The 15303-nt window shown below is 42.7% G+C and overlaps 1 protein-coding gene across 17 annotated transcripts in view; it reads right to left on the reverse strand.

The window, feature by feature from the left end:
• The window catches only part of Rbfox1 (RNA binding fox-1 homolog 1), a 369263-nt gene that overhangs the window by 168387 nt on the left and 185573 nt on the right, over nt 1-15303 (reverse strand). For 12 of the 17 annotated variants that reach the window (XM_059269141.1, XM_059269136.1, XM_059269131.1 and 9 more), the window contains exon 2: nt 9388-9627. In XM_059269141.1, the coding sequence (XP_059125124.1) occupies nt 9388-9627 (240 nt within the window). Of the gene's footprint in view, nt 1-1461; nt 1468-9387; nt 9628-15303 lie in introns of those variants that run through there. The other 5 variants (XM_059269147.1, XM_059269146.1, XM_059269148.1 and 2 more) reach the window with 2 other exon arrangements.

Here is a 15303-nt window from a genome sequence, read left to right on the forward strand (position 1 = left end):
GGTGTCTAGCTACTGAACCATATTCTCAATTCTGAGAACTGCAGGTTCTTTACCTAGATTCTAGGGTGCTTATCCTGATCACAGCTTAAGGAATTATCCAGGCCATTTTTCCTAATCTGCCATAAGCATTTTCTAACATGTCAGCATTCAGAATGAAGCCTTAGAATTTTAACACATGCTCTCTCTCTCTCTCTCTCTCTCTCTCTCTCTCTCTCTCTCTCTCTCTCTCTCTCTCTCACACACACACACACACACACACACACACACACACACACACACACACACACAGAGGTCCTTTATTCTCAGAGCTACTCTCCATCTCTCAGACATTCTCTCTTAGGCTCCATGATGCTCCTTGGCTCCCAAACACAAAGCACTCATTATCCAAATGAGACTTTTGAACAGTGAAAGGGTCTTGAGTCTTGCTCCTACTTATCGAAGGGCTGTAGTTTATTCTGAAAGCCATGAGCCGTGCATTCTAAAGCATCCACAGGATGCCCAAGCTCTTGGGAAACAAGAGGCTGTACCTGTAGCCTTATGAAAGTGGATCTGGTGTTGACAAGACAGTTCAGTAACAAGGTCATGGAAAAAAAGACAATTTTGAAGCCACCAAAACATATTATCAGAGTTTGCTTAATGCACAGGTCTCAGGCAAGTGTGCACTCTAAGAGTGCAATCTCAGATCTGCTGGGGCCCTCCCTGGGTGACAAGAGTAATTCTCACACAGAAGATTCCTGTCCACAACTGCCATCTATTCAGAAGAGTGCATCATGCAAGTCCCAGCATGTCTGGAGAAATCTCTGGAACCACCAGTCTCCACCACTTCTGGTCTTGTATCTGGCATGCCTAGGATTGAGCACCCACTCCTAGCTTTTAGCTACAAGGACCTTGTGCAAGGCACTTGCCTTGGATGGTGCACCTTGATCATGGGATGGTGACATTTCATCCAGTTCAGGTGGGCAAGCATGAAGATGAGTTAAAGTTGTTCACAAACACTGCAACGAACACACTCTGACACTGAGCAAAAGAACTATTTCTGAGGCTATAATTCTCTGCTTCTCAATGTGATGCATCTATCCTATTTTTAGAAACATTATTTCTCAATGATTTTGCCAAACTTGCAGTGTAATTCATGAGGATGAAATCTCCCCCAAAGGACAAAACTGTGTGGTGTTCTGCAAATCATCAGCTGATGGTCTTTAGAGAGAAAGAAGAGGAGGACCTTGGGGAAAGGGGGCGGTGGGAATCACAAGATTATGAAGGGCCATCTATCAACTGGTCTGAGGCCCTATGACTGGTGGAATAGAGGGACAGAGATTGGCAAACCACGAGGCCAGGATCTTGGGTGATGTGCCTTTGGAAATTAGAGTGCAAGGACACTGGTATCAGGCTTGGTGACAATTCTATCTGTTGCCCTAGCCTCATGCACTAAACTATTAAGGGGATAAATGGAGAGTGGACAGGGATCTGTAATTGACAGCAGAAGACCTGAGTGTGGAGCTCAGCCATACCACTTCTCAACTCTTGAAATCCTTTGCCTCTTTGCCCCTTTACATCCCCAATGCAAAATGAGGGGTACTGATATCACTGAAGAGATCTAAATCAGGTGTGGTGGTGTATGCCTGCATTTTTAACACTTGGGAAGCTGATGACTTTGAGAATAACCTGAGCTACATAGTGAATTCAAGGATAGCATAATCTCTATAGTAAAATGCCGTTTCTAGCAAAACAAAACAAAATCCCTATAACAGAAGTCTATGGGAAAAACAAATTGGTGCAAGTATAGGAAGAGTTCCCAGAAGCTTAACATGATCTGTGAGTCAGTGGATACCCTAGTTACTCTTCTCTGCAACCCCAAACAATTCTTAACGTACCTTTTTTTTCTTTCTGAAAGGAAGAGATGGGCACACCCAAACACATACAATCAAGACAGCTATGGATTGAGAGTTGGCTGCTGTACTGTGATGAGAAAGCAACTTCTTAAGGTTCAAATTAATACATGATTTCTGCTAGTGAAATGATCAATGTGTACATAAACCCATGTACTCTTCAAAGATATACTAAGAGATAATAATAGATAATAAGATATAGATCATGATATTTATACTTCAGTCTTCCCTGTAGCCTGTTTGAGAAAGACGACAAGACCAGATCAATCAAAGAAATTGTCTACATTTCCCCGACAAGGATATCTTTGTCTATAAGAACTTTCACAGAAGCAAGAATAATGACCTGGATTCCAAATTGTGGTACAGACCTTCCCAATACAGTGGTGCTGATGTGGGTGTTCAGTGGGTCTCCACTCTATTGCTTTGAGAATTTCAGCGGGTGAGAGGTTAGAGTATATACAGACTGGATTTGTAACAGACCATAGGGATAGAGCTACAATGCTGAGATTGGAGCTTGGGTTTGCTTCCACATTAAACACTTCTGGAAGGTAAAAGAGATTTTGGTAGCACCTGTTTCTGGCAGCAGTCCCTATAAATTAGGGGAGCAGGTGTGACAGACTTAGTTTGTTTTTTTCTGTACATCTTAAAGTAATGGGCTTTATACACATTATACACACGTGCAAGCACTTCTATTAATACACTTGTGAAGACCAGAGGTTGACATCTAGTGTCTTCCTCAGTTACTTCCTACATTACTTACTGAGACAGGGATGCTCACTGAGACTGTGAATCTGTGTTAGGTAGACTGACAAGTCAGGGGATATCTAGGATTTTCTGTCCCTCCCTTCCCCCAGTGCCAAGGTTACACACTCACTGCACCACTCCTGGCTTTTATAAGGATGCAGGGATCTGAACTTAGGCTCTTATGCTTATAAAGAAAGTACTTTGTCCACTTAGCCATCTCTCTAGCACTAGTGGTTTGATCCTTAATAATAGTTTTAAATTAAAATGTAAAGCTAATGTACAGTCATGGGTTTCACTGTGGCACTTCCATATGTATGTGCCATTATGCTTTGTTCTGATATGTCCTCCTCTATCACTGCCCTCTTCCATGTCTCCTTCCCTGCCTTTTTCTCGTCCCCTTCCTTCCTACAAATATCTCCCACTTTCTGCTTCTATGTCAAATGCATTCCATTATTTTCTCCCTTAAGATTTTTCTTCCCTTCCTATCATTCCCTTCCTCACTTTATGAACATACACATATACATATCCACAATTTCAAATCTAGGTGCTGAACTTGAAGGAAAACGTGGTTATTATTTTTCTGAAATTGGCTTACTGTACTTACTGGTGATTTCTTATCCCACCTATTTCTAAGAAGGAGGAGGGAGCCCTTATTCACTGTTGGTGGAACTGTAATCTTGGGAAGCCTCTACAGACTCAGTATAATGTTTTCTCAAAACAACTAAAGCTAGAAACACACCACTCTTGGGCATACACCTAAAGGGCTCTGTCATCACGGTACACACAGATGTGAACATCCATGTTTGTTCCTACATCGGTCACAAAAGCTGGGAAGTAGAACCATCCTAGATGTCCATCAACAGATGAATGGAAAAAAGAAATGTGGTACATAGATGATGGGAATTTTATTCAGCAATAAAGAAAAAAATGTAACCAATGTTTGACTTTTTAAACCATAAGTTTTAATTGCTTGAACAATAAATAGCTAATGAACAAAATAAGATATTTCTTAACAGGATTTTGTTTTTGTTTATATATGCCATCCCTAGATCTAGAGTCATTGAACAATAGGTCTGGAGTAAAGCTTCATCACCTCATCTCTGATGTTATTAATATGATCTGAGGGCATCACTAATACTGCCACTAGAAACCAGAGGCCACCTCTCCCTATCAGCAAGTGTGGGCTTGAAACTCAGCTCAGGGACCCATGTTCTTTATCCCATTAGAGTTCAGAGGGAGTGGGAAAGTGTAGGAGACTCAGGCAGACTGCAGAACAAGTGTTAAAAATAGAAATCAAGTTGCTATTGGAGATACATGGAGAATTCTCCACTCACAAATCTCTAATTATAATATGTCAAGAGTAAAATACCTCATGAGAAACAGTATCCAGGAGAAGACAGCAATGGCTCTGTCAGTACTGTGATCTGGGATATGTTTGGAAGCCTACACAAAATAGAAACTCAGCAGAAAAGCGTCCTGCAGGGAATTGTCTCAGGCCCTGGAGACCAACAGAGCCAACCCACTAATGCCTTTGTGTCCATAACTTACTTAGCTCTGGTTGGGAGCTCAAGGTTGCACACTGTCTCCCTTTCTAGATCCTGCAATTCCTGTTAAGTGGTGTGCATATATTAGATGTTCTAGGAGGCCACCATATGGATGGAGGTTTTCTTTTACCCCAAATCACTTGGTTTCTCCAATAAAGCATGGCCCCCACAATGTCCTTAAAAATGACATTAAACACCATGGGGATATATATGTCAAAGAATGGTTATTCAAAGAGTAACACTCTCCTATGAGGAATAGCCTAGCTATTCTCCCAACGTTAGCCTTTTCTCGCCCCCGCCCCGTTCGTGCTAAGCACATGCTCTAGAGCTGAGCTAGAGGCTCTGCTCAACAGCACCTTTTTTTGTTAATATAAGACAATATGCCACACTGAGAGTACCATCCTTTTGACCCACTTTGAAGTTGAATTCCTTCCATATGAAATGCAGAACTTGAGAGGAAGAGAAAACAACTCCATCAAGATGTAGGGAGATGGAGACAATTTGAAATAAACTTGTCATAGACAAGTTCAAATTAGAACAAAAATGATTCAAAAGGGAATGAAGGCAGAGAGAAGGATTGGCAGGAAAGAGCATGTGAGCATAAGCCTGGAGACCTGAGCTCTGCTCCCAGCTTGCATGTACAAAAGCCAGGTGTGACCACAGTGTGCCTCTAACACCGGTGTGGTGGGGTTAGAGCAAAGAACACTGCTGGCACTTGGTGGCCTGCCAGCCTAGCTGAGAAAACAGTGAGCTCCAGGTTCAGTGATAGATCCTGCATCAGGAAACTAGGGTAGAGAGCAATACAGGACATTCAAGGTCCTCTTTTGGCCTCTGCATGGACATATACCCAGACACAAAATGTGTCTTCCTTTTTGGCCAGAGAGAAAGGAATCTGCATATAATTGTAGCAGAAAAGATGACATCCTTCTATCATTTCTTCTCCCATAGTGTGCATCATTTAAATGTGACCAGAGAAGACAAAGTGATGGCCAGTCCCAGCCCATAAGCATTTTCCCTAAATTCAGAAATTTCCTGCCACCAAATGTTCTAAGAATTTTCAGAGCATATTCCTGGCATGTTTTTCCAAATTCTGAATTATCTTGCCCATTTCCAAGTACCACCCCTCACTCCTAGTTGTTAGAGTGAGAAAATGAAGGTCATACTGAGTCTACCAGGCTGGGCTGAATCCCCAGGGCAGACCTTGCCTTGGAGGAGGTGGGAATGGGAGGTGAATTGGGGGGGTGGGCTGGGGAGTGGGAGGAGGGAGGACGGGGGAATCTGTGGCTGATATGTGAAATTAAGTTAATTATAAAATAAAAATATTTAAAAAAAGAAAGAAAATGAATGTCTTAAGAAAGTACTTGTCTCCGTTTCTGCTTTGGAACCAAGGTTTCTCTACACACTAACACATTTCTTTTTGCTTCTCTCCTGTTTTGAAATTGATATGCTTGCCTGTGTTCACATTAGTTTTATTTTCTGAGTCAACATGGAGAACCATCTGTGCACAAATCAATGGAGAAACAAACTGTGCTATGTCCATGCAATGACATAATATTCAGCAATACAAAGAAGTGAGCTACTTATGCATGCAACAACATGGAAGAAACGAAAGGCAGGTATGTGACTAACAGAAAAACAGAGCACAGAACGTTGGCTGCATTGATATGTGCACTGGAAGCCAAGGATGTAGAGAGGGACGAGGTCAGTTAGATGCCTAGAAATGAGGCAAAGAATGAGAATGAGAGGATAACAAAGGTGTAGGAAAACTTACAGGTGGTGTATATTTTCATGACTTTTAATATTGGTAAAAGTTCTATGTATGCATTCTTTGGTACAGATGGATCAAGTACACACTTTCCAGATGTGTGTATATTGTATGCACATTATATATCTATAAAGTTGCAAAAGCACTCGTTTCCTCTTTCCTGCTATCTCTCTCTCTCCAATCTGAATACAGCCCCATTTCCTTTCTTTCTCTTTCATGCATGCTGTTGCCTCTCCCCACCCCCACCACCCCGACAATGTATCTTCTCTATGTCCTATGTCTTATCTTCTCTGTGTCCCTTAGAGATACTTTTTCCTTGGTTTAAATTGGTGAACCTAAATGAGTCAGCTTATGAACTGTTTGGGTAATTTCTTTTCACCTCGATTGCTATCTTTCTTTTTTTCTTATCATTCCCATTGCTTAATATGTGCAATGCCCCCTTCCCTGGTGCCTGCCACTCAGCCCTTGATTTCTGACCTAGCCAGTCTCTGCACCCCTCTATCCAGTTTTGACTCATGGCCTTACTGCATTGTCCCTTCACCATGCTATTCTATCCTATACTTAACTTTTGACCCTCCTAGTATCTCTTTTCACCACTGAGTTAAAAAACAAACAAACAGCAGCAACAACAACAAAACCCTCCATGCTTCAAGGCCTTCACTGCCAAGTCCACAATGTACTGAGTTCAAGCCCTGGGTTCCCATGGCCCCACATTCTCCTGGTTCAACTTGTAATCTGATATCCAATTTCTGTCATTCAGTAGTTCCTCTTATTCTAAACCTCACCATCTTAGAGCTAGCTTAATAATTACTGTCTAACTTAGAATTTTGTAAGTTCTAAAACCACATACCCAGGCCTTACTATCACTGATTGTCACAAAACTGTCAACACATGACAAACAAGCAACCCCTTTTATTCTCCTTTTACCTGTTTCCCGTTGCTCGGCATTGCTTTTTCAGTACACCAACACTATTGCAGGTGCAAATAGCTCAGTCCTCTGCACTGCTGAGCACTAGTCTACTAGACTGACACACTGTGAGTTGTTTATCTGTGAGCAAGTGTTTGTGTTTTCCATGTTGCATCATTAGCTACTGCCTCTTGGTCAACATTACCACCTCATAACCTGGCTAAGCAAGAAAACCAATCTAATGAACACATAAATCCCCAAGGCAAGCCAGCCAAATACCAGGAGGTGATAGCAACAAAGTTGCCAATACTGAAAAGGAACAAGGACCCCAAAGGGCCTTAGCAGATGAATGTATCACTAACATGTGTCCTGTGCGCACAACAGAATACCAATGTCAGTGAGCTACGGCAGCATTAAGCCAGTGAAAGAAGTTAGGCACCAAAGGCCTTGTAGTATAGGACTCTGTGAGACAGGCCCTCAAGAGGCAAATCCATACAGGTTAGGAAGCAGATGGAGGCTGCCAGCCTGCCAGGGGAACCGAGGAATGGCAGAGGGTTGGGGTGTGGTATGCAGATGGGGGTGGAGAAGTGGGCATGGAGCATGGGGATGGGGAATGGGGTTGGGGGATGGGTGTGGAATTGGTTTCTGAGGAAATGAAAATGAGAACCAGATGGTGGGAATGGCTGCAGTCCCTGGGAATGTACTAATGCTTCCAAATTCGGTATACTGGACATTAATTATGAGTGATATGTACATTTCATAAAAACAACAAAAAGGGTAGAAGCAATAGAAAGTTTCAGAGTATATGCAACTTTTAGTATCTTCAAAAGCTGGCCCTGAAATACATACAGAGCGAAGTAGCAACATTACCCAGTGATTTCCCATACTTGACAAAATGTGTCATGTGCCCAACACATGTATGTACAGTGTCAGAATTCTGGGTCTCCAAGGCCTTGAGGGTAGAAGAAGAGGCAGCACTGCCTTCCATCTGTCAAGTTCTGCACACTAGACCTTATGTGTGTCCATGTCTCTAAGGAATTTTGCAGAGGAAGTATTCCCCAACATGTCCTACACAGGCTTATGGATTCTTAATTATTACATATGGTTCACAGATGAGCACCATCTAATTTCAATGTAATTGTTGGTGTCCACAGTCATGTTTGATTACTGTCCCACTATACTGGTTTTCACATAGGATGCTGATGAAAATGTGTCTTTGTTTTCTGGCTGTTGTTTAATTCTAGCCCATCAATTTCATCTTTCTGTTTACAGTCTTAAGGTCTAGCAGGTCTCCTGACCACCTCACATCCTCTCACATCTATCCCTTTCTTATGTAGCAGCAACAAACTCCCACAAACTACAGCTAGACAGTGGAGCTTAGCTAGAGTGTACCAAGCCTGGGTTCCACTCTTAGCACTGAGGAAACTGGCCATCGTAGTAAACCCTTGCAATCCCAGCACTTTGGAGGGACAGGGACAGGGGTCAAAAGGACAGGCTCCTTTTCACCTGTGCAGGAAGCTGCAGGCCAATCTGGATTACTTGCCATGATCCAATGAACAAACAACACATCACAAACTAAGGACACATAGATAAAATACAGACGAGCACTGGTAGAATTATTAAGGCTACTCCACGTAGTTAAAAGGCAGATTTATTTTGTGGGGTAACTTACAAGTGAAGGGATAGGTAACAGGGTCTGGGAAAGGTGTGGTGCAGTCCGGCGGAGCTACGTAGCAACTTACAGATTAATAGAAATGGGTTAATTTAAGATATAAAAACTAGATAAAAAGAAACCTGCTGTGGCCATACAGTTTTTAAACAATATAAGTCTCTGTGTGTTTACTTGGTTGGGTCTGAAGGGCTGCAAGACTGGTGGGTGAGAGATTTGTCCTGACCCTGGGCCAAGCAGGACTGGAGAAAACTCTAGCTATAGATGAGTCTCAGATGCACTCACCCAAGAATAAAGACGGCTGGCCTGCAAACGGGCCCAAGCTTTATTTTAGGGTTGATAAAAATGTTCTAAAATCAAATTTTGGCAATGGTTACACAGCTATGTAAATGTTCTTAAAATCAGCAAACTGTACACTTAAAATGAATAAATTTGTTGTATCTAAGTTATGTGTCCAGGTTGTGTTTTGTTGTTGTTGTTGTAGCTTGTTTTGTAGTGCTGGAAACTAAACCTAAGAACTTGGGCACATTAAGCAAGTGCTCTATCTCTGAGTTGCATCCCCAGACCCCCACATTTCCATGCAATGGTTTAAATGTATGAATTCTACTGGGATAGCATTGTGGAGACCTCATCACTTTAGAGACAGGAAAATAGATGCCTGTGTCTGTTTACAAATAAATACAGCAAATGGAAACATGTTCTAACTAATAGGGAAGGATGCCTAGTCACTAAGGAAATCTCTGGGAAGCTGGTAGTATAAGGAGAGATTTAGAGCTGCTTTGCTTGACAAAATCCCCAGCATACAGTATACATGGTCCACTACCAGCTCAGAGAGCACCCTCCAGGTCCAGGATGCAGCATCCACTTACTGTGGCGGTGCCGGAGACAGTCTGCGCACTTGTATCAGCGTTCTGCTCGGAGTGCGTCTGTGTAGGAGGATACAGGTTTAATGTGTGGTCGGGGACGGTGGTCTGGCCGGTATACTCTGGTGCAGGATGGGGATGAGGGGCCGTGTATTCTGCAGGGATGCCATTTTGAGGTGGAGCAAACTGAGCTGAGGCATAAGGCTGAGCCATTGTGTCAGGGGCGGCTGCTGCTTCCTGATTACCCTGAGAGAGGGGGAAAAAGGAGAAGGGAAGAGAACATCATTAGTGCTCTGTCAACAGAACTGTTTTCCAGAGTCCAGGGACTCAAGTCCCAGTATACTTCATAAGGTCTAGCTGAAGACTTCCAACCCAAGAGGGACCATCCCAACCAACCCTCAGGACACACTACCAGCAAATGGCAGTCATCATTAATCTCCATCTACAAACAGAAAAATCAAGGCACACAATAATGAAGTCACTTTCCCCAAAGACATCCAGTCCAACTTGCTGAGACTGTATGATCTGCCCACCACTGGTTGAGACTATAGGGTCTGTCCAGGACTAGCAGATCCTCTTTGTTTCATCTCAGTTTTAGAAGAAGTTAACATCATGTTGTCTATGGTAACAGTGGAGTCCCAATTTGGTACACAGCCAAGAACAATCAAACTGCTTGAGTGTGTGCTTGAGAGAATCATTTGAACTCAATTCAACTACTAGGTGCTTTGTAAGGGTCCTGGTAAAGATCTTGCTTTGTGTGTGTGTGTGTGTGTGTGTGTGTGTGTGTGTGTGTGTGTGTGTGTGTGTTATTGTTGTTGTTGTGTGCATATCTGTGATAAAAGCAGCCAATAGAAATTTAGGTCTTAATTTAGAGACCCCCTGTGATATTCCTACTTTCCTGCTTTTAGATACCAGGTTTAATTCTGAGCCTCATTAATCAATGCCCTTCCCATCCTGTCTCTTTTTAAAAAAAATATATAAGTACAGGGCATTATATAACAATTCACCCTTCAGTTATAGCCTAAACATGCGGTATGATAATTACAGTCAAGTCAAAAGAATTAAAAAAAAAACCTGAATTCAAATGTTTCCATTTCTGGAAACATCTCCCTGCCTCCATCTCCACCCCCATAACTCCAACATCCTTCACACACTCTGCATACACATATGCAGAACGCATAAGAAGCAGGAGTCCAGAGCTCTAAAACTTCCATGGTTTCAAGAGATACAGTTGTACAGTCAAAAAGAAAGAAAGCAGGGGATAGAGGGAAAGAGGGAAGGAAGGAGGTAGAGGGGGAAGAAGAAGGAAGGGAGGAAGGTACTAAGGAAGGCAGGCAATTAAGCTCAGCAAATAGTGGCCTCTCTCATTTTCTGTGGACAGTTATATGTGACTTTAGTCCTCCTGCAAGGATTCCAGAGCACAAACATCAATATGTGCCATCAACAAGAGACCTTAGCCTCTGCTACAGTAACTTGAGCGAGGTGCAAACACAGAGCCCATGTCCATGTTAGAGCAGACCCTTAACTGTATGATGTTGAAGATGGCACTTGCGAAAGAATGAAGCTTAGCGTAAGTTTAAATTCCTTTACAAGGAACGCATTCCCACCGGCCTTTTCTTCCTCCGTAATAGTTTCAACATCTGTTTCACTAGGAGTAAAAAGGGGCATACTTCTTTTTGTTCTGATCATTTTCTTCTTACAGTGGGTGCAGCAATAGTCCCTGGCTGAAGTTGGGTGGCTACATAAGAGCATCAAATCCCAGAAGAGGACATTGACTATCACTGATATTCCCACTCTACACATAATTCTGCAAAGATATGCCCCACCTTCATTCTGGCAGACATCTGCCCTCAGCTCATGCTGTATAGAAGTAGCTATACTCTGTTCCTGGTAGTCTCTGAGCTACCACCAGTGTCAGCCACATGATATCAGCTGCCAATCTCAGTGTAGGCTCATGACCATCTATTTAGCTAACTCTACAGCTTTCTTCCTAGTCATACCAATGAGTTCTTGTCAGCCTAGGATATTGCTATAGTGTTTGGGCATCTTTCTTTCCACTGTGATATAGTAGTAGAAATAATGGAAAACAGTAGAAATAGTGTAAGCTTGGGGATGCCAAGGAGTACCACTTGAAAGGGAAGTGCCTGAAGGTGAGTTTACTCAAAGCAAAATGGTGTCAGAGACCTGGGGGAGACAGAGGAAGCCTGAGAGCCTTAGGAACATCATGTCCAGATGGAGTACTGTGAGTACTGCACAGGCTTTTTCCAATAGCTTTACTAAGCTACCATTAACATAAAAATGTATGCATTTAAGAGGCACAACTTGATATTTTTATACATATAGACAATGTGAAAAGGTCCCTATGCTCCAGATAATCAGCTTCCCCAATGTCTCTGTGCAGTTAACATTTGCCCACATGCCTGTGGGCTTATGTGTTTTTGAGAAGATTTCACTTAAGGTGCAGACTTAGACATGACTTTTTAAAACATCATCTCCATTCTGCATTTTACTTCCCCAGAGCAGCTTCACTGTGCATAACTCAAACTTTCAAAATCTATGTCCCCTTTCCTTTCTTTTTCCTCTTTATTTTGTAATAGGGATGAAACTCAGGGCCCCATGCATGCTAGCCAAATGCTCTAGCACTGAGTTGAACCCCCACTCTCTTTTTACTTTTCATTTTTGCAACAGGGTTTTATTTCACAAAGTCATCCAGGTAGGCCTTGAACTTGCCATTCTCCTATCTCAGTCTTTTGAGTAGCTGGAGTTATAGACATGAGCCATTAGGTTCAGTGACTGTATCTTCTTTAAGGTGTGTTTCTGCTCCTTAAGATCCAAAGGGCCTAACGTGTGTGTGTGTGTGTGTGTGTGTGTGTGTGTGTGTGTGTGTGTGTGTGTGCCTGTCTGTCTGTCCTGTGCTGTTTTGCTATGGAACTTAAGTACTTTTCCTTTCTTTGAAGAACCATAGAACCTATCCTATAGAGGCTGCATTGGTAAACAACTGATAGAACAACCCTGTACCACTGCTTATTTTTGTTAATAAAGTTTGATTGGGACATAATCCAATAAATGGGTTTATTTGTTTGACAAATTGCCTACAACTGCTTTTGTACAACAAGCACAGAGTTGGTTTGTTGTGACAGAGACCATATGACCCTCAAAGTCTAAACTATTTACTGTCTAGACCTGTGCAGGAAAATCTTCCCAGTGGCTGCTGCAGAATAGCATTAGATATGGGAAACCCTGCTAAGAAATCATTACTATACATAGAGTTTTGGCAGGCTATGAAGTTAACAGCCACATAGGAGGAGAAGAAAGGGGACATATCTGTCTATGCAAAGGAGGGGCATACTTGTCTGTTCCTCCACATTGGCAGTGGTGATGATGGCACAAAGAATAAGTTAGAATCTCTCTTCTGCAGTTTTCTTCCCTTCACTAGATTTGTGATTATAAATTAGATGGACACACACACACACACACACACACACACACTAAACAGACCATATTGGTGCTCAGAGGATAAGCTGAGCAACATCATCCTTCACTTCCAGCTTGGTACTTTATGTCAACAGTTCTTAAACTGTATGGATACTCTAAGAAGATTCAAGGCAAAGAAAGGAAACGTTTTTGGCTATCACAGCTCAGGAAGACTGTGCTCTTAGCATTAAGTTCTCGGACACCAGTGATATTGCCAGATCCCAGTAGTGCACAAACTCTCAAAGGACTGCCTATGGGCCCCAAAGGCTAATAATGCTGATGTCTAGAATTCTTGCTTTGCATGTACTAGACCCCTAGTCTACTTAACTTAGTAGTCAGAAATGGTTCATCTAGAACTGAGAAAAAAATCCTTTCAAGATCCAGGGCCCAGACCATTCATGGGAAAGCAAGGAGCTGAACTAAGACCCATCTTCTGCTTTCATTTTGTGAGAGAGTCTTCTGCTGTAGAGGTCAGCTCAGTTTGCAAAATGACTAACCCCCACCCCCCATATAGATATCATAGTTCTCAAACCTATTTCACCTCCTCCTGTGGGGAGGTCAGGTGCTGAGGTATAGAATGCAGTATACCTGTGATTCTGTTTGCCAGATGCAGAAGGTGACCCTCAATACTTGGTAGCAGAGCAGCACGGGAAACCTCTGTGCCAATTCAAGTTTGAGGCCTGTCTCCAGAGTACTCTGAGCCTGTCATAGGAAAGGCAAGACCAGCTAAGAGAGTCACTGGAGCCAGGGCAGCAGAACCTCTCACGATCTGTGCCACTCTGGCGACAAAGGTGTCAAGCTCTGAGGACCAAGACCGTAAAAACCAATTGGACAACAGATAGCGTTCAGGTATACTGGGGTTCGGTATTGCATCTTGTACCTGGAGGTCTCAAACAGATGTTGGCAGGACCCCCTACAGTTACCTATTAACGTCGACAGCTGCTCCAGAGAGACCCTAATTAATATTCCCAACATTTGCACTTTAGGCTAATTACAGCTAATATTTAATTAAGATCATCGTACTTCCTATGGAAGTATTTTTCACCTTCAAATGACTTGAGAGCTGTCTTTGTTCCCTCCCTAGTGATGCTCCTGGGTTCTCAGCTGAGGTTGAAACACATTTTCTTAGAAAATTACATGAATAGTAAGGGTACCCTTTCTACTTCAGGTCAGAGCAAATTCCAGGTATGTGACCAGATCCTGGTAAAAGGCTAAAGCCACTTTCCTGTGTATGGTGGTGACAGGGAAAATATTGAGAGTGATCTGGTTGGACATCCATTTGCAGAAGCTGCCTCTTCTATAGCAGTACCAAGCCTCCACTTTTCCCTAAATAAATGGAACAGTCAGAGAGCTCTGGATATTTGCAGAGTCAGGGTATTTGTGGGTGTCCCTCCTTGATGGGGAGGTGACTCTACTTTGCAAGTATCCCCCACATCACTAACCAAGCACTCCAAGAGCTTGTGCAAACTTCACATCCAATTTCCTCTGCCAAGACATTCTTAGGTTGCTGCTAAATATAAGGAAAGGGGGAGGGTGGGTGGGAAGAGGTCAGGATCTCTTATGTTTTAAAACCCACGATGCTGCCGAGGAGAGCTGTGTGGAAGTGTGGAATAAGTAAGGCATCAGAGGGTAAATGTCAAAGAAATTTCCCTATCCTCATAGATCAAACTTCTCCATCAATCAGATTGAGTCAAAATCTGCTCAACGACATGGAGTCCAATGTTACCCAGGATGCTCCACAGGGTTTCTTACACTTGTTTACCAAGAGCAAAGGGATTATTAAGATGCAAACAAATCTTATTCCTTAAAGGAAAAAAAAAAAACAATCCCCAAAAGTCATTTCAATTTAAGTATTTTACTGAAGCATGAAATAGACATTTAAGACATGCTATTTTAAGGCAGACACTGTAATCTATTTAGCCTCATGTATGCACACATTCACAGAGCCACGCCTCAGATGCACAGAGTACCTTCACAGGCACCAGAAACAATCAATGCTGTCTGTGAAGTGGACACAGGAGACGGAGTCCTGTTCTTGTTGTCCTTTCCGGCACTCCACCCAGCCCCAGATATCCTGAGTGGTCTGGTAGAACTCTTCTTAGAGAAATGCAGGAACCAACAGTGGCAGCCAGGCTGACTTTGCAAAACACGCTGGCTTGAAAACTAATGCGGATCACATTTTAACCAAGAAACAGTCCTAGTCCTTCTATGGCATGAGAAGGAAAAGTACCTGATTGCATAGATGCTAAGGTAGACTGGAAAATATCCAAATGTTTTCCTGCAGGTAGGTGTGTGTGTGTGTGTGTGTGTGTGTGTGTGTGTGTGTGTGTGTGTGTTACATACTTGTGTGTGCATTTATGTGTTTTCTTCAGCTTTTGCAGTCAAACTGCCTTCTTGGAGTACATTTGTCCCTGATTTCTTGACCTAAGCCCCTCTCCTGGACTACTC

This window comes from Peromyscus eremicus, chromosome 8a (assembly GCF_949786415.1).
Source record: "Peromyscus eremicus chromosome 8a, PerEre_H2_v1, whole genome shotgun sequence".
In the NCBI taxonomy this organism is placed as follows: Eukaryota; Metazoa; Chordata; class Mammalia; order Rodentia; family Cricetidae; genus Peromyscus; species Peromyscus eremicus.